The following is a 23,140-nucleotide window of genomic DNA, read 5'->3' as shown; positions in this document are numbered from 1 at the left end:
TGATTTTGAACTGGTCTACAGCACTCTAAATTTCTGTTGTTTGTGGTATCTGGTTACAGCCACCCTAGGAAGTGGCAACAGCTTTTAGTTAGTGTTGTGGTGTGTATGCAGATTGTTCTAGTTTGCTAGCTGCCGGAATGCACTATACCAGAAATAGAATGGCTTTTAAGAAGGGGAATTTAATAAGTTGCTGGTTTACAGTTCTAAGGCCGAGAAAATATGCCAATTAAAACAAGTCTATAGAAATGTCCAGTCAAAGGCATCCATCCAGGGAAAGATACCTTGGTTCAAGAAGGCCGATGAAGTTCAGGGTTTCTCTCTCAAGTGAGAAGGCACATGGAAGACATAGTCAGAGTTTCTCTCTCATCTGGAAAGGTCAGGGTTCCTCTCTCATCTGGAAGGGCACATGGTGAACACAGAATCATCTGCGAGCTTCTTCTCCTGGCTTCCTGTTTCATGAGAGCTCCCCGGGAGACATTTTCCTTCTTAATCTCCAAAGGTTTTTTGAGCTCTCCAAAGCTACCTGGCGGACTCTGCTTCTTGTGGCTATGTCGTTCTGCTCTGCTCTCTCTGAATCTCTCATCCTCCAAAATGTTTCCTCTTTTATAGGACTCCAGAAACTTATCAAGACCCACCCAAATGGGTGGAGACACGTCGTCACTTAATCCAGTTTAACAACCACTCTTGATTAAATCACATCTCCAAGGAGATGATCTGATTACAGTTTCAAACATACAGTATTGAATAGGGATTATTCTGCCTTTATGAAATCGAATTTAGATTAAAATATGGCTTTTCTAGGGGACATACGTCCTTTCAAATCAGCACACAGATGTTCAGGGGCATGCATGTATAACCAGAATCAGCAGTTATGTCCAAGTGTGAGGTTATATGGGTTCTCTGGTGGTGTAAAGCAGGGGTGTATTTGCTAGGGTGGAAGGATGAGCCAGGTCTGTGTTCCTGCTGCTGGAACAGGATCCCGGGGCTGTCAGGGGGAACAACTCTGCCCTATGGTGTCTCCTAGCAGGTTTGAGCCCAGGGCTGAGAGTGCTGGGAGGTGCCTACTGCAGGACCATTCTCCTAAGCTGATTCCTGTGTCTGCTCCTCTCAGACAGCCCTCCTCACCTCCTCATGCGTGCCAGGCTCGTGCCCACCTGAGGCCTTCTGCTCTGAACCTCCCCTCAGATCTCCACCCAGTTGGTCCCCTCGCTTCCTTCAGGTTTCTGCCCGAATGTCACCTCCTTCCAGAGAGGCCTTCCCTGACCAGCCTGCCCGCAATAGGTACTTCCTGGCAGGAGGGAACTTTTTGTTGAGATGGAACATTTTATATCTTGCTAGGGATTTGGTTACATGAGTGTGTGTGTTTGCCAAAAGTAACTATATGGTATACTTGAGATTAGTGTATTTCAGTGTATGTAAATTTATTCCAAAAAGAGAACCATCAACAAATATTTACCTCTGGTTACTAATACCTGTGCTGAAGTGTTTCTGTAGGTAAAAAAACAAACAGCCAAACCCTGGCGGTGTCTTACAGTTCTGCCTAACACCTAGCTCTTTGTTCTCCAAAGTGTGGTCACAGAGCAGCTGCATCGGCAGCCCCTGAGCTTAGAAATGGGAATCCTCAGGCTCTACCCCAGGCCTGCTGAATCAGAATTTTATGGATGGGGCCCAGCCCTCTGTGTTTTAATAAGGTCTCCTGATGATTCTGACACAGCTCCAGGAGTTGGTGAGGGAGTGGGCAACATGAATAGTGGTGATGGGCCAAGGAGGGGCCGCTCATCTCCTTGGCTTCTCCCCAACACGTTCCTTCGTGATGGTCCTGGAGTCCGTCTCCTCACCGGTCTCACCCAAGGGAAGGGCTGTCGCTGTTTTGTTCACTGCTGTATCCTCGCTGCCTAGTATAGAGCTTGGGTGCTTAGCAAATACCTGATGAATGAATATATGCACTGGTGAGCCCCGCCCAGCAGAACTACCCTGGCCTGCAGTTCTCTAGGTGGGTGTTGGGTGTACTTGGTCTCCCGTTCTTCCATTTCTGCTCTGCCCACACCCATCCTTCCCCAGGGCCTGTTGGCACGCTCTCCAGCCTGCATCCTGGAGCTCTCCCCTCCTGTCCCTCCCACCGCCTCCGTCCCAGTCCAGGCCAGCATCACCTCTCATCTGGGTGCTTGCCCACCCGCAGTCTCCACACAGAGGCCGAGTTATCTTTCCACGTCACTCGCCCACTTAGAACTCTCCCAGAGCTTCTCGTTGCATGTGCTCTAAAGTCATAGTTGGTCCCTGTGGCCTACAGTGTCCCCAGTAGCCCCCCCATGGCCTACAGACCTCCCCTGGTGGCCTCGACCTTGCCCCACTTTCTGACCTCGTCTCCCTTTCTTTCCACCCTATTCTCCTTTCTTTCTCTTGACCCTCTAAGCCTTTCTCTCCTTGAGTCCTTTGCATCTGATATTCCAGCCTCCTGGGACTCTTTTCCCTCTGCGCACAGCTTGGTTGTTTCGTTCTCACCCTGGAGGTCGTCCCTGACCGCAAGTGAAGACTCTCTTTCCCACGCCCACATTCTCTCTCCCACATGCTGTTACTTCCCATTCCAGCATCCAGCACTAGTTAAAACCCTCTCATCTTTTATTGTCTGTCTCCTCCAAGTAACGTAAAAGCTCCATGAGGATGAGGACAAGGGCAGGGCTTAGCGGTGCTCAGAGCAGGGAGAGAAGATGACTTTCCAGACCTTCTGCTCCTTTCTTCTCCCACACAACTACCAGGTATCTGCTTTATAATCTCTTGGGGCCAGCTTTTCTGCTCTGAACCCTCTCTGTCTGTCCCTTTAGGCCTGTGCCCATCGCTGGAAGAACATCTACTATGAAACAGATCACATCCTGCCGCACGGCTTCTGCTACATCATCCCATCCAACCTCCAGGCCAAAGGCAGGACATTGATCCCGTGCTATGAAGGTGAGCGGTGACCCTCCCTCCTCCCCTTAGCCCCTTCATGTCCTAAATAACCCCACCTCTACCCCTCCCAGCTCCACGAGTTTTCCAAACTAATGAGAGGGCAGCACTGTTTGCCCTGGGCCATGTCGCTTGGTGCCCAGAAGCCCTGCCCGAGTAATGAGCAGGTATGAAGGGGACAGTGGTCCCAGGCCCTGCCCAGCCTTGCCCACCTCTGTTGGCTGCAGCTCTAGACAGGTGTCCTGAGGCAGCGGGAAGAGAGGACCCGGGATTCATAAAACAAAAGCTTGACAGAAACTTATCACCCTGAACATTCAGTCATTTCATAACCTCCAAAGTCTGACCTTCCTTGTCATCTGGCAAATGCCCAGGAGAGGGACACATCCTTAATGTGGGCTTTATGAGTTGCCAGGGAGCACTTGCAGACTTAGAAGAAAAATGAGTTTTCTTAAGCTATCTGCTTAAAACCTTCAACCACATGGGCACTGAAGACTATTGGGTCTGTCATTATTTATCCCACTTGAAGTTGAGCTTTAAGGATTCAGAAAGTTCTTCCCCTCCCTTTCCTTCCCTTTCTTTCCTTTCCTTTCTTTTCTTTTACTTTCTTTACTTTTCTTTTGCCACCAGTTGACCAACTCTAGTTGGACTGGATGGGGATGTCAAACTCTGGTCGTGATTCTCTCTGTATTTCCCCAATCAGAAGAGGAAAGACTAGGTAGTATAAGATACACAGAGAATGAGCCAAGACTGTATTTTGACTGTCCCTGTTTATTCTTCCTTTTTCCCCAGGAAGAAAAGGGAAGCGCCCTTGACAGAACTAGTTGGGTATCTCATCAGGCTGAGGAAAAGTGAGGGAGTCAGTAGGAGTAGTGGAGGTGGTGATTACTGAGCCCAAAAATAGGTATGCATTAGGACCAGCACTTCGGTTTTCCCGGAAGACAATGCGTAGTGAAACAGACAAGTTGTCCCTGATAATTCCTCCATATACCACTGTAAGCGTCAGAAAACTCCTTTGAAGATGGGAGCTTGGATCAGATATCCTTGTCTAAGCATAACCATCATGACTCATATTTTAAAACTATGTTTTATTAAGCAATTGTGGGATGAGCATTAGATTACTATTAGTCTGTACTTTACACACATTCTCTCATTTTATTCTTATAAAGCCATTTGAAGAATAGGTACTTTTCTTTGCTTGAGTTTGAATATAAGTTGTCTATTTCAGAAGGTATTTTAGAAGACACAAGTAGGGGAATGGGGAAATGATAAAGGGAAGGGAAGGCAGTCCATATAGAGTATGTCTTCAAGCAAATTAGCACCATGGGCCACTGGAGGTCAGTCCTTCTGGGGACCTCTGGGAGCAAGCACAGAACATACTTCAGGGTTATCCTGCGGTGGGGTGAGAGAGCTGGGGTCTTTGTCTGGAATTCTGGCCTGCCATGTTTGCGGGCTGAGTGGGCTCCAGTGGCCAGAGAAAGCTCTCAGGCAAAGAGATGTGGATGCTGGCAGTTGCCATATGCACAGAAATTGTAAGGACTGAGGGGATAAGGGTGGGGCACTGGGAGCTCTACTTCAGAATTAGAGTTCTTCTCCTATTACCCATGAGGAAACTGCGAGTTGGAGTTTAAGTAAATTTCCAAGGTCACCCACACTGTAAATGGTAGAGCTTCGTTTTGAATTTCATGTGTGTCTCACCTCAGCAAACCATTTTGTGCCCCACTGGTTAGTGGCAGTGTCACTTTGTTTGTCTTTTGGAGTTTTCAGCTTAAAGGAGAATGAAATAAAAGCCAGTTAATGATCCTCACAAACTCAGAAAGGGTGACTGTCTGAATTATCCCAAAGAAATAATCATGAGACGAGGGGAACATGCCCTGAAAAGCAGGTCCTGCTTGTCTTCCCTGCTTCTTTGCTTGACACGTTCAGCTCAGGTCTGCTCCACGGGTCTCATTCTCAATGGAATGAGGCAGACATGAGAGTGTGTGAGTTACAAGCTTAGGTTTTAAGAGGCATCGTATTTCTACCTGCCTTTCTGGGTGCTTCCGATCCATGCTATAGAAGAACATTCCCTGCGTAGCTTGCTGGTTCCAGAAGAGAGGCATGGGGAACAGACCTGAACCAAACCTGCAGTTCAAGCCCAAATGTATCAGCCAAGCCCCAGCTGATCTATAGATACATGAATGAGAAATAAATGCTCATTATTGTTTGACATGTGAATTTCATGGTTCTTGTGCAATAATAGCTGATTGATATAGGGCTCTCAGAAAACCCTAAATTCCTCATGCAACAATGCCTGTGGAATGGGCTCAGGCCTCTGGGATTGCCCTTTTATTTTATTTTTCCTGGACTTACTGATGGCCAAATGGAGCTAGCCAGTACATTAACAAAATGTCCCTGTCCAATCATTTTTCATGGCCATGCGTACACACTTCCATATCCTAGCTCACTCATTGGCCAGGGGGGAGTAAGGAGTGGAGCTGGGATGGGGAGTTTTGGAATATATGAGCAGCCTGTGGTTCTTGGTCCCTGCATGAGCTGGGGGGCAGCAGATGCTCAGATTTCTCTGGAAGACCAGGTTGCAGGAGTGGGGGCAGATGAGCCGACTCACGCCACAGTGAGAGGCATGCATGTACTCTGGTGGCTTTGGGAATCTTTACCTCTCTTTTTTGTGGTCCGAAATGAACTTACTTTGGCTCTTAAGGCAACCATTATTTCCTTTTAATGTGGAAAGCCTCATTGATTCAGGAAACTGCTCTCTGTTCCCGGTGGGGATCCCATTCTGGCGAAGTTCAGTGGAAGTATTTTAGCACTCAGATGTCACTTAGACCAGCCTCCTGTCTTTATTGAGATCCAGAGCAGTGGAGTGGCTTGCTCAAGGCCGAGTTTTCCCTTCCACTTTGTTGCTCATAGACTGTACAGTGGAGAGGTGACACATAGTAGCTCGGGGCTCAGACTCTGGACCCACTCTGCCAAAGTTCAAGTCCTGGCTCTATGGCTTGTTGTCAGTGTGACCTTGGATGAGTTATTTAATCTCTGTGCCTGACGTACCTCTGAAGCTTTGAAGAATATTAAGTAAACTAATACTTGTCAACCTATATATATGCCAGTACTATGTGCTTAGAAAGTGTTTGTTAATCACCATAGGCTGATTTATTTGTGTACCAGGAATAATCTAGAGTCCACTTATTCTTATTAAGTACCTATCAAGCACCATGCTGTATGCCAGCTAGGCAAAACCCAAGTAACACAGTCCTAGCTCTCAAAAACCTTCTCACCTACTACAGAGGAGAATGGGGAGAGAATATGATGCTTTAAAAGTGGGAGAGCTGTGTGGGGAAAGATTTCCAGGGTAATATGCTACTCTCAGGCCCCTCTCCAAGGGCTTGCACCTAAGAACAAGGTGGCATGAAGGTAGGATTTTCTTTTTTTTTTTGCATGGACAGGTACCAGGAATTGAACCTGGCTGTCCAGCTGGCAGGTGAGAATTCTGCCACTGAGCACTGTTGCGCCACACTGGGTCATTCCATTTTATGACTGGAGAGACAGACCCACCTCAAATCTGTATCTGATTGGCCCATGAAAGAGGGATGGTAGAATCCATTGTTGGTCTTGGGGTGTGGCAGGGCAGGGTGAAGGAGTGCCCCTGGCTGCATTTCCTGTGGAATAGTGGAAAGACCACAGAGGGGGTGTGGGAGACCTGGTCGATGACCCCTCTTCCATGCTGCAATGCCTCCCCTGCATTACCTCCTGGGGTAACTGTGAGGAACACATGAGGAAATGCAGGTGAAAGTTCTCAGGAAGACCATGTTATTCTGTAACGGTGACCTTTTGGCGGGTCTCTGTGAGGGTCACCTGGACTCTCTCAGAATGCTGGAAGGTTGGTTTAATTGAGGAGAGCCTCTACATGTGTGGACACCCTTCCAGAATGGCTCAAGCTTTTGCATTCTTAGAAAACTGGTCTTTGGTTTGGCACACGTACATTTTTCTCATACTTATCAGGTGCTTCCTGTTTCTGGTTGTGTGGCAAATGCTACCACAATATCCTGTTTGGAACTAGGAAATGTAGAGGGAATGGGAAGTAAAGTGGATTGAGGACATAAAGTAAAATAAACTAATGGGGCTTACACGCTTAAGTTGAAACAATTGATGTTTGATAGAACAACTTTCTTTCTGCAATATGTCTTTTGACTCTATCAGAATGTGTAAGAACGAGATTCAGTGGAATGATGTGGGGAAGATGATTTGTAAAATGAAGAGCGTGCATTAGAATATGTTATTGACTTATTGACCAAGTTGTAAGTCTTTAGAACTTCCAAAAGTTAAGTGGGTGCCTGTTGTAAAATCAAGTACAGAGATTTCTTTCGTTCTTTGCTCTTGAGCTTACTGAGGCAAGAATCTGGAACTTGACGGGAGTGAGGCTATATCTGCAGTCATCTTTATATTTGATGGCTAAATCTTACTAATATAGAATAATTTGAGGGCAATTCAGGCTAAATTAATAAACAGTGTTCAAGATAAATTGTTGGTAGAGAAATGCAATTAGTGGCAATTATGATACCATTGTTTATTAGAGTTAACTTTCAGAATCTGACTATACCACTTACTTATTCCTTTGATTGAACCCATGCATTCCTACTTTCTAACTGGGTGACGCTCTGAAGAGTAATACCTACCTATAAGAGTTGTTGTGTTGAGGTATAAAAGCAACATGGTACGAAGCTCAGAGGGAACACTCAATAAATGTGAATTTTCTGATTAACTTTCATGTAAAATAATAATACAAACATTCTCAGATGGTATCTTCGGATCCTGCTTTAGTGAGTAGATAGTTACCCTGAAAACTGGGAATTAGTAAAATGATTTTAAGAGCTCTAGAAAAGGTTAGTTTCTTAAATACAGTACTACTTTTGAAAATCATGTTTGTATAATTTATTTGCCTGGTAAGCACTCTCCCCCCTTTTTGTAGATGGTCTAAAGTTAAGGCATGCCGTGTTTGAAGTGCTCTTGGATTTTGAAATTGTTGGGTCTGAATTTATCAAAGTTTACTGCTCTTTAAAATTGTTCCTTGATTTCTAAAGATTTCTGTACCACTCTCTTTCTTATTAGAGAATGGATGGGTGGGGCTGGCCTTTCCTTCCTAATATGCCTTTGCGAATTTTTCTTTTTTTACATGAGCAGGCACCCTTTGCTACTTTTAAGTCTGATCAGTTCTCAGGAAGGAAATAAATCACCCACCCACCCAGATGAAGAGAGCTCTTTTTCTGCCCTTCTAATGTGAAAGGCTGTGGCTCCATAGGAGACAAAAATCAATCAGGAGCCACTTACAAATGAAAAACAATGAAGTTTAGTTTAGTTGACTTGAGTTTTGTTTTTGTTTTGTTTCAGAGAGAATCGTAAAAGGCTAAGTTGATCCATTTAAAAATTCAAAAGAACAAGCTCATAGATTTTTATTAATGATCTCTACATTTACAAAGGATTTTATGGTTTCCGAAGAACTTTCATAAACATTATCTCATTTAAATAAAGGCAGCAAATTGAAAAAAGAGAGGAGGTACTTCTATATCAGGGCCAGTTAAGGTTAGCGAGGGACCCTGAGGAAGAGACTGGGAGGGTGCCTACTGGGGAGAGCCAGGTCCAGAAGGAAAAGGGAGGCCAGAGTTCTCTGATAGCGGCTCTCTGGGGCTCAGGGAGCCCATCAAGCTTTCCCTTGGGTGCCAAATTTTTTTTATCTTGGGCAAAAGTTTCAGATGCGTTTCCATGCATTGTGTGGAATTATTGACTGCTTAAACGGCATTTCCAAATACTTTCCTTATAGATGTTCAAATTTTAGAATGGTCTCCATTTCTAAGATTGTGTATCTCTGTGATGAGTGTGAGTTTATCTCTCTCCAAGAAATGAACAGATTCAGATTCACCTAATATTTATTGAGCATGTACTGGGTGCAGGTGTTGGTGGATAGTCCCGTCATAGTGGGGTGAGTTAATTATTATCCCGGTGGACAGATGCGAAAACTGAGGTTCAGGAAGGTTGATGACAGTCACAGATTATTAAGTAGCAGAGGAGGGGTAGCTGACTTTTACATTCAATGTAGGTTTGTTATTGTTGTTTTGTTTTTTTTTTGTAGCTACTTGCCCCATTGCAATGTTGATTTTCTTTGTGATTATGGGGGGTGCTGTGGCCCATTACAGAGAGACATCCACTGTTTTTTTTTTTTCACATCATTTTATCTTAAGAATTTTTAGGACACTACACTATAGACTTTTCATGTCATGTTGCAGTTTTGCAGTTGTGGACTCAAAAACTATGGACACGGGAGGTACGAGGGTAGTTCAGTGGTAGAATTCTTGCCTGATATGCAGGAGACCCGGGTTTGATTCCCGGCCCATGTACTTCCCAAAAAACAAACAAACAAAGGAAAAGACAAGCAAGCACCAAAAATTCAACAAGTGGTGCTTCAATAATGGGATACTCACATGGAAAAAGAATGAAATGTGACCCTTACCATACAGTATTCAAACAACAACAACAACAAAACTTTGAACAGTTCCCTATAGGTGAAGGGAGCAGGCTTGTCCCCTTACCCTGATAAAACATAGCTGGGAGGCAGATATGCTCTGCCTCTTGAAACTTCCCTTGTTCTAGGCATTTGCATTTTTTTAATGTTATTTTTTTAGAGTAAGCAGGCAGAAAATTTATTGAGAACACATGTGAAAGGACATGTGGGCACTCTCACAAAGACAGAGGTGAGAAAGGCGAGAGGCAGGCATTTGCTTTTAATAACTGAGCAGCATCTGGACCATCCATGTTTTACCCGTTATTTAAGAACTTTGTTGCGAAAGAGAAGCTCTACTCGGTCCTGAGCTGGGTTCTTGCTGAAATGTGACTGTCCCATGTCAAGTGTCACTTTCTTTGGAGAGGTGAAGGATGGCACATTGTACAGGAAGTTGAATGTACGTTCTTTTGTGCTCAATGTTGTTTGGTTCTGCTTCTGAAATGGGGTCGCAGCACCTTTGAGAGTTCACAAAATGGGTCCCCATATTCCTATGTGGAAGAAATGATTTAAAGATTGCAATAAATATTGCAACAAAATGCAATATTTTAAGGATGAGAATGTTATTACTGGAAATGTGCTTTGTGAAGCCTGATGATGTGGATGGAATGGAATGGATAGAAGTGGATTGGAGGTCAGGAACCCTGCTTTTTTTTTTTTAAATCAAATTTATTTTCTAAAAGCAACCATCTCCATCTCTGTAGTGCCCAGTACTCTTTCTGACTGCCTGGAAAAGCTCTTGAAGTTCAGAAATCTTAAATACTCTACCTTTTTCAAGTTTTTGGAATGGCTTAGGGACAGTGTGCATAAGAATCGGGGCAAAAGGAAAGTCTAAAAACAGTTGGAATTCTTGGGAAATTTAAAAATTTGTAATTATTGGGATACTTTCTTATTTAATCTATATCAACAACCGATGATGATTTCCCCCTGATTTATTGTTTCATCCACTAATATCAGTCACCAAAGCGATCTGTTTTCTCTGCTGCCCCAAACTATTCTGATTCTTCTTTCTTTGTCCATTACTTTTTTTTAATGATAATTTATTTATTACAGAAGTTGTGGATTTACAGAACAATCATGCATAAAATAGAGGATTCCCATACACCACCCCACAAACCCGCTTGCATTGGTGTGGAAAATTGTTACAATTGATAACACTTTTTCGTAATTCTACAATTTTTTAACAGTCATTACATTTGTTACAATTGATGAAAGATGATTAAATAACTACTGTCCAGAGTTTACATAGGGGTGTTTTCCCCCATATTCCTAACCTATTATTATTATTATTTTTTCATGCATGTCTTTATTATTCGTCTTCCCATATACTGGAGAAAGGGAGTTTCCATCACAAGGTTTTCACAATCACACAGTCACGTATTAAAAGCTATATATTTATATAGTTATTATCAAAGATCAAGGTTACAGTTCAGCAATTTCAGGTATTTCCTTCCGCCTGTTCCAGTATACTAGAAACTAAAAAGAAACATCCATATAATGATTCAGTAGTGATAATCATTTGTTCAAGCCTAATCTCTCAGTTACGCCTCCCCCCTCTCATTTGATCATTCTCTAAATCTTCAGGGATATCTGGGCAATGATCAGTTTAACTTAACACTGGAAAGAGGTGTTGACCTTAATGTGGTAGAGGAATGACATTGGTTGATGTTTTAAGAGACTGGTACCTCTGGGTTTCAGGGCTTATCTGGCATAGAAACAGTCTTGAGGTGTTAAGTTTCTGAAAAAATAAATTTAGTAAGTAAAACTTTTATAGAGTTGTAGATAGAGCCCATCGTATTCTTTAGGCTTTTCAGGAATACTGTTGATTGGGGCTTTGCATACTGTGGCAATTTTCAGTATCTGGGTGAAGCTTGCATAAGAGTAACCTCCAGAATGACCACTTGACTCTATTTGAAATCTCTTAGCCACCGAAACTTTATTTTGTTTCATTTCTATTCTCCCTTTGCTCAAGAAGGCTTTCTCAATCCCATGATGCCAGGACCAGGCTCTTCGCTGGGAGTCATGTTCCATGTTGCCAGGGAGACTTTCACCCCTGGGAATCATGTCCCACATAGGTGGGGAGGGTAGTGAGTTTATGTGCAGAGTTTGGCTTAGAGAAAGAGAGAGAGATCACATCTGAGCAACGCAAGAGGTTCTCTAGGGGTGACTGTTAGGCATAATTATAAGTAGGCTTGGATTTACCATTGCAAAAGTAAGCTTCATAGGGGAAAGATGGAAGATTTGGCTTTTTAAATTGGTAGTCTCTAATGCTTGAGAGAATATAAGAAATTCCCAAGGTGGGGAAGTTTAACAGTTCCACATTTTTATTCCTGTCCCTTAAGGGACTCCTTTGCAGGAATATGTTTCATAATGGCAAGTCCCAAGATTGAGGGTCTGTCCCATCAAATTGGCAGTCCCCAATGCTTCCACCTTTATCCCCAGCCTCCTCAAGGGGATTTTGAGAATGCTTTTTTATCTTCTGCCCAGCTTACTCTGGGATGTATGACGGCATCACACCAAGGTATACAAACAAGCAAGATCTTACTCCCTATTCATGGTTCCATTTAATTATGGTATGCAAATAAGCTGACTAATATAAGTTAAGTTAGATAGTATAGAGCTGCAGAACCCTTAACTCTGAGTCTCAGATGTCACACAGATACCCAAAGCTCCAGGAAACTACCAGGTTATACACAAAAAGCACAGCATCTTAGAATTTAGAGATAACAGTTAAAACTCAGGAATAAATGTAACTGCTGTAAGAATTTATAATCTAGGAATCTAGCTTAATACAACATCCCATACTCCTTAATCAAATTGCCCAATCCCTCCCCATTTTCTATCTCCCAATAACCTAGTTCTTGAATTCAATTCTCAGGATGGGTTCATTAAAGTTAGTTTAAATTAGTGGGGCCATTCAATATTTGCCCTTTCATTTCTGGCTTATTTCACTTAACATATTGCCCTCAAGGTTCATTCACCTCACTGCATGCCTCATGATTTCGTTCTTCTGCAGCTGCCTGATTTTCCATCATATGCACACACCTTGGTTGGTCCTCCTGCTCATCAGTTGCTGTACCCTTGGACTATATTTATCCATTGCCAATTGTGTATAATGCCTCCATAAACACTAGCATGCAAATGTCTATTTGTGTCCTTGCCTTCAGTTCTTCTGAGTGGATACCTAGTAACTGGATTGCAGGATCATATGGCAACCCTATACTTGGCCTTCTGTGGAACCACCACACTGCCCTCCAGGGAGGCTGCACCACTCTACTTTCTCTACTAACAGTGAATAGGTACATCTCTCTCTCCAAATCTTCTCTGACACTTGTGTCTTTCTGTTCATTATTCTTAAAAAATACTTAATTTTTTTTCATCTGCAGATTTTATTAAGGAACTCTGCTTTTAAGTCCTGGTTCTGAGGCTAATTAACTGTGTGGCTTTAAATAAACCACTTGCTCTCTCTGAACAAGTGTCCTCATCTGTAAAATGAATAGATGGGATTAGAATTATCAAACATTTTCTAAGGATCTTTTCTCCCTTTAAAATCCCTTCCTCTCACTTAATTGTAAGTTTCTGGCTTTATAAGATATACTTTTAAATTTTAAAGTAAATTTAAATTTTTAAACTTTTTATTTTGGAAGAATTTCAAACTTACAGGACAGTGTAAAAATAATACAAAACCCATACAGAGAACTCCAACATACTCCCTACCCATATATCCAGATCTACCAACTATTAACATTTTGCCATATTTGCCTGTACAATTTGCTTTTTTTTTCTTTTTATTTGCATTTTTTTATATTGAGGAATCTTCATACACATACATTCTATACATGGTGTACAATCAGTGACTCACAATATCATCATATAATTGTTTGTTCATCACCATGATCATTTTTTAGAACATTTGCCTCACTCCAGAAAAAGAAATAAAAAGAAGAAAGAAAAAGCTCTTACATAACATCCACCTTACCCCTCCCTCTCATTGACCACTACTATTTCCATCTACCCAATTAAGAACACGTGCATCACTCCAGAAAAATAAATAAAAAGAAAAAAACTTGTACTACCATTCCTCTCCTTCTCATTGGCCACTAGTATTTCCATGTATTAGCTAAGGTTCTCTAGAGAAACAGAATCAACAGGAACTATCTGTAGATATAAAATTTCTAAAAGTGTCTCACATAACCATGGGGCAATGTAGAGTCCAAAATCTGCAGGGCAGGCTGTGAAGCTGACAACTCGGGCGAAGGGTCTGGATGAACTCCACAGGAGAGGCTCACCAGCCGAAGCAGGAAGAAAACCTCTTTCTTCTGAATCCTTCTTAAAAGGCTTCCAGTGATTAGATTAAGCACCACTCATTGCAGAAGACACTCCCCTTGACTGATTTCAAATGGAATCACCTGTGGATATAGCTGATGTGATCATGATTTAATTCTATGAAGTGTCCTTATAGCAACAGACAGGCCAGCTCTTACCCAACCAGATAAATGGTCACCACCACCTGGCCAAGTTGTCACGTGAACCTGATCATGACAGTCCACCCGTTGTCAACTTGGCAGCTATACACATCACCTTAAATCATTCTTAATTTCTACATAGAAAACAATAACAGACACATTTTTTCCTTGCCTAGTAATACTCAACTGTCCTGCATAAAACGAGAAAACATTAAATCTTCCCAGAATAGAGTGCAAGTCCTTGGGTAATATTCATTCTTAACCTTGGTATCTTATAACTTAAATACTATAATATGAACAAAGCAGCATTACAGTCCTCGTTTCTGTAGCTGATCACATGGTCTTAGTTCATACTGATCACTACCTTCTTCCGCTCCCCATTCCATGATCCCTCTACCCTCAGCAAGCACTTCAGCTGGCCATGGTTCTTTGCCTGGTGGGGCGACCCAAACCTTCATTGCTGAAGTTTCAGAGCCATTGGTAGTTCTATTTTCTCCTCATAGTCAGGGTCAATCACCCTAGCCAGTAATGTAATCCCCTTCTTGGCTTGTTGATTCAGGGGCATGAGTAGCCCAAAGTGACAAGGTGGCAGTCTTAGATTCCAGCCCAATGGAATCATTGTTGTTTCTCCTAGGGGAAGCACTCCCCCTTTTGGTACTGAAACCTGTAGACCAGCAGAGTTCAAGGTCGCAGGAACAGGAAGCAAACATTTTCCTAGTGGATCACTAGGGGTAATAGTGAGTGGTGCCACTCACCTTTCTACCCCTTGGTTCCTTGACCCATGGATCCTGGCTGTGGGAGAAACAGCACCATACAGTGGATGCTGGTTCAGAGCATACACAGCTTCCTGGAGAACATTACCCCAGCCCTTTAAGGTATTGCCACCTAGTTGGCACCGTAATTGGGTTTTCAAAAGGCCATCCCACCGTTCTGTCAATCTAGCTGCCTCTGGATGATGGGGAACATGGTAAGACCAGAGAATTCCATGAGCATGTGCCCATTCCCACAGTTCATTTGCTGTGAAGTGTGTTCCTTGATCAGAAGCAATGCCGTGTGGAATACCATGATGATGGATAAGACATTCTGTAAGTCCATGGATGGTAGTTTTGGCAGAAGCATTGCGTGCAGGGAAAGCAAACCTATATCCAGAGTATGTGTCTATTTCAGTCAGAACAAATCGCTGCCCCTTCCATGAAGGGAGTGGTCCAGTTTAATCAACCTGCCACCATGTAGCCGGCTGGTCATCTCAGGGGCTGAGTGTCGGTCTTTGCTGCTGGCAGATTGGGCACTTAGCGGTAGCTATAGCCAGGTCAGCCTTGGTGAGTGGAAGTCCATGTTGCTGAGCCCATGCATAACCTTCATCCCTACCACCATGACCCCTTTGTTCATGAGCCCATTGGGCAATGATAGGAGTTGCTGGGGATAGAGGCGGATTGGTATCCACAGAATAGGTCATCTTATCCCATGATTATTAAAACCTTCCTCTGCTGAAGTCACCCTCTGGTGCACATTCACGTCGGACACAAGTATCTTAATATTTTTAGCCCACTCAGAAAGGCCTATCCATATACCTCTTTTCCAGACCTCTTCGTCACCAATTTTCCAATTATGGTCTTTCCAAGTCGCTGACCATCCAGCCAAATCATTAGCAGTAGCCCATGAGTCAGTATACAAACGTACCTCTGTCCAGTTCTCCTTCCAAGCAAATGAACAGGCAGGTGCACTGCTCGAAGTTCTGCCCACTGGGAGGATTTCCCCTCACCAATGTCCTTCAAGGACACCCAGAAAGGGGTTGGAGCACTGCAGCTGTCCACTTTCGGGTGGTACCTGCATATCGTGCTGAACCATCTGTAAACCAGACTTGAGTTTTCTCTTCCTCAGTTACTTCACTGAAAGGAACTCCCCAGGAGGCCATAGCTCTGGTCTGGGAAAGAGAAGGTAATGTGACAGGAATGGAGACCATGGGCATTTGGGCCACTTCCTCATATAACTTACTTGTGTCTTCAGGACCTACTCTGGCCCTATCTTGTATATACCATTTCCATTTTATGATGGCGTGTACTCCCAATTTTGTGGTTTGGTGGGTTAGACATCACCCAGCTCATCATAGGCAACTCAAACCTCATGGTAACTTGGTGGCTCATAGTTGAGCATTCAGTCCCTACTGAGGTCCAGTAGCAGGCCAAAAGCTGTTTCTCAAAAGGAAAGTAGTTATCTGCAGCAGATGGTAAGGCTTTGCTACAAAATCCTAAGGATTTGTGTTCTGATTCTCCTATAAGGGCCTGCCAAAGGCTCCAGACAGCATCTCTGTTTGCCACTGATACTTCCAACATGATTGGCTCTCTGTTGCAGAGCCTCCTCTTGTTTCGGTCCCCACTCAAAATTAGCAGCTTTTCTGGTCACTCAATAAATGGGCCGGAATAGCACACCCAAATGAGGAATATGTTGTCGCGAAAATCCAAAGAGACCAACTAGGTGTTGTGCCTTTTTTTTGATAGTAGGAGGGTCCAGATGCAGCAACTTATCCTTCACCTTAGAGGGAATATCTCAACATGCCCCACACCACTGGACACTTAGAAATTTCACTGAGGTGGAAGGCCCCTGTAATTTTGTTGAATTTATCTCCTGTCCTTGGACAATGCCTTACCAATAAGTCTAGAGTAGTTGCTACTTTTGCTCACTAGGTCATCAATATGATATCGTCAGTATAATGGACCAGTGCGATGTCTTTTGGGAGGGAGAAATGATCAAGGTCCCTGCGAACATGATTATGACATAGGGCTGGAGAGTTTATATACCCCTGAGGTAGGACAATGAAAGCACATTGCTGACCTTGCCAGCTGAAAGCAAACTGTTTCTGGTGGTCCTTACGAACAGCTATTGAGAAAAAAACTATTGCCAGATCAATAGCTGCATATCAGGTACCAAGGGACGTATTGCTCTGCTCAAGCAATGATAGCACATCTGGAACAGTAGCTCCAATTGGAGTTATCACCTGGTTGAGCTTATGATAATCCACTGTCATCCTCCAAGACCCATCTGTTTTCTGCATAGGCCAAACAGGAGAGTTGAATGGGGATGTGGTGTCTTCAAGTCCTTAAGAATGATAGTAATCTCTGCAATCCCTCCAAGAATCCGGTATTGCTTCTGATTTACTATTTTGCTTGGTAGGGGCAGTTCTAGTGGTTTCCCCTTGGCCTTCCCACCATAATAGCCCTTGCTGCATGAGTTAGAGAGCCAGTGTGGGGATTCTGCTGGTTGCTCAGTATGTCTATTCCAATTATGCATTCTGGATCTGGGGAAATAACTACAGAATGGGTCTGGGGGCCCACTGGACCCACTGTGAGACAGATCTGAGCTAAAACTCCATGAATCACCTGACCTTCATAAGCCCCAACACTGACTGATATAAATTTGTGGCAGGGTAACAGGGTTCTCCCCCAAAGGGACCTGGCCTCCCCCACATTCAAGGGGCTCTGTATCTGTAAACTATCTCAAGTCTGGAAATTGACTAAGGGGCCATGACTGTATGTTTTTGAAATTCAAGTTAGACTTCTGTTCACTTGACCTAGAACTCTTTTGTTTATACAGCTCAAACAATAATTTAGTAGACTGCCCATCTGTTGCACTTCTAGGTACCCAATGATTTACTAGCCAGTGCCATAAGTCTCTGCAAATCAGATTATTTTGACTCCTGTTTTGAATCTGCTGTCTGTTATGATAGCCATGTCCACCTTGTCTTTGGCGATTAAAGTGCTGCCACCTGGCTTCTGCCAACTCAGGATCCGGTCATCCCCATTGTGTTTAAGGATTCCAGCTCAGTGACAGCCATTCCCACAGTAATATCTGACCTACAGAGAAGTGCAACTACAGAGCTCTTCAGGGATGATGGTGCTAGTCTCACAAATTTATTTCTCACAGTTTTGGTAAAAGGTGCATCCTCTTGACATTCCTGGGGTTTATGAGCAGGCTTTCCATGATAAACCCATTCTAACATTCCAATCTCTCTAAGCCCTTGGATCCCCTCTTCTACGTTATACCAGGGCAGTTCTGGCATTTCAACCTCAGGTAATGTTGGCCACCTTTTGATCCATGTTTCAGCCAGCCATCCATACAGACTGTTAATGCCTTTTCTAACCCCTCAAGCTATAACATTGAATGCAGAATCCCTGCTTAGTGGGCCCATATCAATAAATGCAGCCTGATCCAGCTTTATATTCCTCCCACCATTATCCCACACCCTGAACATCCATTGCCACACATGTTCCCCTGATTTCTGTCTATATAAATTGGAAAACTCATGCAATTTTTTCGAGTATAACGTACCTCCTTATGTGTGATACTTTGTACCTCACTTTTTGGGGCCTGTTGGGACTTTAGTCTAGTTATAGGTCTGGAAGAAATGAGGGGTGGTAGGGGTGGGTCATGAAAGGAATTAGAAGTATCTTCCAAGCCATTTGCTTCAGGGCATTCATTTGCAGTTTCATCTGGTAAAATATGATTAATCACTCTAGGGCTAATCTCTTCAAGTGGAGGTTAGGTGGCCAACTCCTCAGGGCAGGCTGGAGGTGGGGCACCTATGTCCTCAGGTCATACTGTTACAGGATTAGCTAGACAAGATTCAGTGTGACCTAGGGTTTCAACCTCTCCACTGACATCATTATCAATCCATGTGTCACCATCCCATATTTCAAGTGGAGGTTGGGTGGCCAACTCCTCAGGGCAGGCTGGAGGTGGGGCACCTATGTCCTCAGGTCATACTGTTACAGGATTAGCTAGACAAGATTCAGTGTGACCTAGGGTTTCAACCTCTCCACTGACATCATTATCAATCCGTATGTCACCATCCCATATTTCAGGGTCCCATTCCTTTCCAGTCAACGCCCTCACTTTAATGGCAGACACCATGCAAGATTGAGATTTCAGTTTACGTTGTAAAGTTGCTACTCTCACAATAAAATTCTGAGTATGGTTTTCGGAGATCTCAAGTCTATGGCTACAGGAAATAAGATTTTCCTTCAGGACACTCAGAAACATTTACATCTGTCAGACAGCTCATAAGCTTCTCATTTGAAGCCTTAAGCCCATCCCTTTCACTCATTAATGTATACAGTGTATCTAACAACAACCAGCCAACAAATCTATACCTCCTATTTCCACAAAACTCTGTAAAGGTGTCAAAAACTATATCCCTCAGAGCCTGGCTCGTATAAGCAAAGCATTAGAAGAATCAAGTAGTGATATTTTGACCATTTCTTTTGCCAACTCACCCCGTGGTTTGGCAGTATCATTCTGAGTAAGGGAATCAGAGTCCTTAGTGTCTTTGAGTCCAGTCAGAATAGAAAACCAATCTTAAAAACCCATTTTTAAGATTCTCTTTCTTATAGATGGTAATTAATATTTTAAAACTTTAACTTATGTGTGAGACTGAAGCAAAAAATGTTTATTTGATATAAAATTTGTATTTTGACTAGTGCGTTTCCTAATATAACTTATGTGGACAGTTTAATTGAACATCATATATACATGGAACCTTGAGTAGGGCATGAGATTTGGTAGGTTTGTCCAGAGTGATGCCTCAATATATTCCAGAAGGATTTTAACAATGAATAAAAAAGTATTTGCAAAGTCCCCTTGGGGTAGTGGTGAGAAAGGGGGAAAATTCAGCTTCCCCAAGTGGAGAATTCTTGCTCTTCTCACAAGCAGTGGGGACAACCAAAGCAATAGGCTGAGCCCCCAGTCTTGGGGTTTGTTCATATGAAACTTAGCCCCGCAAGAATAAGCTAATCCTACTTAAAATTAGGCCTAAGAGTCACCCTGAAGAGAACCTCTTTTGTTGCTCAGATGTGACCTGTCTTTCTCAGCCAACATGACGAGTAAACTCACTACCCTCCCCCTCTCTATATGGGACATGACTCCCAGGGGTGTGGACCTTCCTGGCAACATGAGACAGAAATCCTAGAATGAGCTGGGACTCAGCATCAAGGGATTGAGAAAACCTTCTCCACTGAAAGGAGAAAGAGAGAAATGAGACAAAGTGTCAGTGGCCGAGAGATTCCAAACAGGGTTGAGAGGTTATCCTGGAGGTTATTCTTATGCATTAAATAGATACCACCTTTTTAGTTAAGGTGTAACAGAGAGGCTGGAAGGAACTGCCTGAAAATGTAGAGCCATGTTCCAGTAGCCATATTTCTTGAAGATGATTGAATAATGATATACCTTTCACAGTGTGACTGTGTGATTGTGATAAACTTGTGTCTGATGCTTCTTTTATTTACCTTATGGACAGATGAGTAAAATATATGGATTAAAAATAAATAATAGGGGGAACAGACATTAAAGTAAATTTAATAGATTGAAATGCTAATGATCAATGAAAGGGAGGAGTAAGGGGTATTGTATGTATGAAGTTTTTTCCGTTTTCTTTTTATTTCTTTTTCTGAATTGATGCAAATGTTCCAAGAAATGATCAGGATGAAGAATATACAACTATGTGATGAAAAAAAAGAATGTTCATATTGTATGTTGATTGGTTTTATTAATAAAAATTTTTTTAAAAATTAAAAAAAAAAAAAAGATTCTGTTTCTTAAGAACCACTCCTGGTACCAAGCTCTATCAGCTAGGATTCTCTAGAGAAACAGAATCAGCAGAAAATATCTGTAGATATAAAATTTCTAAAAGTGTCTCATGTAACTGTGGGAATGTAGAGTCGAAAACCTGTAGGGCAGGCTGCAAAGCTGATGACTCCAACGTATGGTCTGGATGAACTTCACAGGAAAGGCTTGCTGGCTGAAACAGGAAGAGAGCCTGTCTCTTCTGAATCCTCCTTTAAAGGCTTCCGGTGATTAGATTAAGCATCGCTCATTGTAGAAGAGCATTCATTTCAAATGGAATCAGCTGTGGATGCAGCTGATGTGATCATGATTTAATTCTGTGAAATGTCCTGATAGCAATAGACAGGCCAGCACTTGTCCAACCAGACAAATGGATACCACCACCTAGACAAGTTGATACATGAAACTGACCATGACATTCCATTTACCCAATTTATTTTACCCTTTGTGCCCCTTATTGTTTATTTATTTTTATCCATATTTTTTACTCATCTGCCCATACCCTGGATCTAAGGAGCCTTGTGTAAGAAAACCTTACACAAGGTTTTCACAATCACACAGTCACATTGTAAACATCATGTCTTTATACATTAGTTTTCAAGAATCAAGGCTACTGGAACACAGCTGAACAGTTACAGGTACATCTCTCCAGCTACTCCAATACACCATAAACTAAAAAGTAATATCTATATGATGCATACGAATAACCTCTAGGGAAAAAATTGAAAAAGACTTCCAGAGAAGATGGCGGCTTAGTAAGACGCACGGGTCCTAGTTCCTCCTCCAGAACAGCAACTAAAGAAACAGAAACAATACGAAACAGCTCCCGGAGCCACGACAGAGACCAAAAAGACAGCGTACCCCATTCTGGAACGGCTGAACGGGCAGGGAGAATCCGCTGCGGTGAGATACCCGAGGGGCACGCGTTTTCCTGGCCAGGGCGGCTGGCGACTGGGGTCCCCTCCAAGCACGTGGCTCCCCGGTCTGACTGGGAATGTTGGATAGCGGGGCCCTCCCGCCACGCTTGGCATCTCGGGCCAGCTGGGCAATTTGGACCGGCACTCCCCCAAGCCGGCGGCCGGCGACCCCCCCTCTACACGCGGTTTCCTGGGCGACTGTGAGATTCGGATTGGCAAGTTAAAGGAGTCACAGCATCTTTTACTGGTGGGACCCGCAGACAGACGAGCACCACGAGCGCCACCTACTGGGCAGGAAAAGAAAAACAGTGCCCAGAGATTTCACAGAAAAACCTTTCAACCAGCCAGGTCCCACACCCAGGGAAATCTGATCAAATGCCCAGACACCAGCAGAAAATAATGGATGACGCTCGGAAAATTGAAGATATGGCCCAGTCAAAGGAACAAACCAATAGTTCAAATGAGATACAGGAGCTGAGACAACTAATGCTGAATATACGAACAGAAATGGAAAAACTCTTCAAAAACCAAATCAATAAATTGAGGGAGGACATGAAGAAGACATGGGCTGAACAAAAAGAAGAAATAGAAAATCTGAAAAAACAAATCACAGAACTTATGGAGTGAAGGACAAAGAAGAAAAAATGGAAAAAACAATGGATACCTACAATGGTAGATCTAAAGAGACAGAAGCTACAATTAGTGAACTGGAGGATGGAACATCTGAATTCCAAAAAGAAACAGAAACTATAGGGAAAAGAATGGAAAAACTTGAGCAGGGGATCAGGGAACTGAATGACAATATGAAGCGCACAAATATACGTGTTGTGGGTGTCCCAGAAGGGGAAGAGAAGGGAAAAGGAGGAGAAAAACTAATGGAAGAAATTATCACTGAAAATTTCCCAACTCTTATGAAAGACCTAAATTTACAGATCCAAGAAGTGCAGCGCACCCCAAAGAGAATAGATCCAAATAGGCGTTCTCCAAGACACTTACTAGTTAGAATGTCAGAGGTCAAAGAGAAAGAGAGGATCTTGAAAGCAGCAAGAGAAAAACAATCTGTCACATACAAGGGAAACCCAATAAGACTATGTGTAGATTTCTCAGCAGAAACCATGGAAGCTAGAAGACAGTGGGATGATATATTTAAATTACTAAAAGAGAAAAACTGCCAACCAAGACTTCTGTATCCAGCAAAATTGTCCTTCAAAAATGAAGGAGAAATTAAAACATTTATAGACAAAAAGTCACTGAGAGAATTTGTGGCCAAGAGACCAGCTCTGCAAGAAATACTAAAGGGAGCACTAGAGTCAGATACGAAAAGACAGAAGAGAGAGGTATGGAGTAAAGTGTAGAAAGAAGGAAAATCAGATATGATATATATAATACAAAAGCCAAAATGGTAGAGGAAAATATTATCCAAACAGTAATAACACTAAAAGTTAATGGACTGAATTTCCCAATCAAAAGACATAGACTGGCAGAATGGATTACGACCCAGCAATACCACTGCTAGGTATCTACTCAAAGGACTTAAGGGCAAAGACACAGATGGACATTTGCACACCAGTGTTTATAGCAGCATTATCTACAATTGCAAAGAGATGGAAACAGCCAAAATGTCCATCAACAGATGAGTGGCTAAACAAACT

General features: G+C 42.9%; 1 protein-coding gene and 1 non-coding gene across 2 annotated transcripts in view; both read left to right on the top strand.

The window, feature by feature from the left end:
- Positions 1 to 23,140, top strand: part of ITGA9 (integrin subunit alpha 9) — a 447,613-nt gene that overhangs the window by 23,545 nt on the left and 400,928 nt on the right. Inside the window, exon 4 of the mRNA XM_077129816.1 lies at positions 2,823 to 2,946. Coding sequence (XP_076985931.1) covers positions 2,823 to 2,946 — 124 coding nt within the window. The remainder of the gene's footprint in view (positions 1 to 2,822; positions 2,947 to 23,140) is intronic.
- TRNAI-GAU (transfer RNA isoleucine (anticodon GAU)) lies at positions 9,259 to 9,329 on the top strand. The gene has a single exon. It is a non-coding gene; the product is annotated as a tRNA-Ile (tRNA).

This window comes from Tamandua tetradactyla, chromosome 15, assembly GCF_023851605.1.
Source record: "Tamandua tetradactyla isolate mTamTet1 chromosome 15, mTamTet1.pri, whole genome shotgun sequence".
NCBI lineage: Eukaryota > Metazoa > Chordata > Mammalia > Pilosa > Myrmecophagidae > Tamandua > Tamandua tetradactyla.
This window is presented reverse-complemented; position numbering and strand designations above follow the sequence as displayed.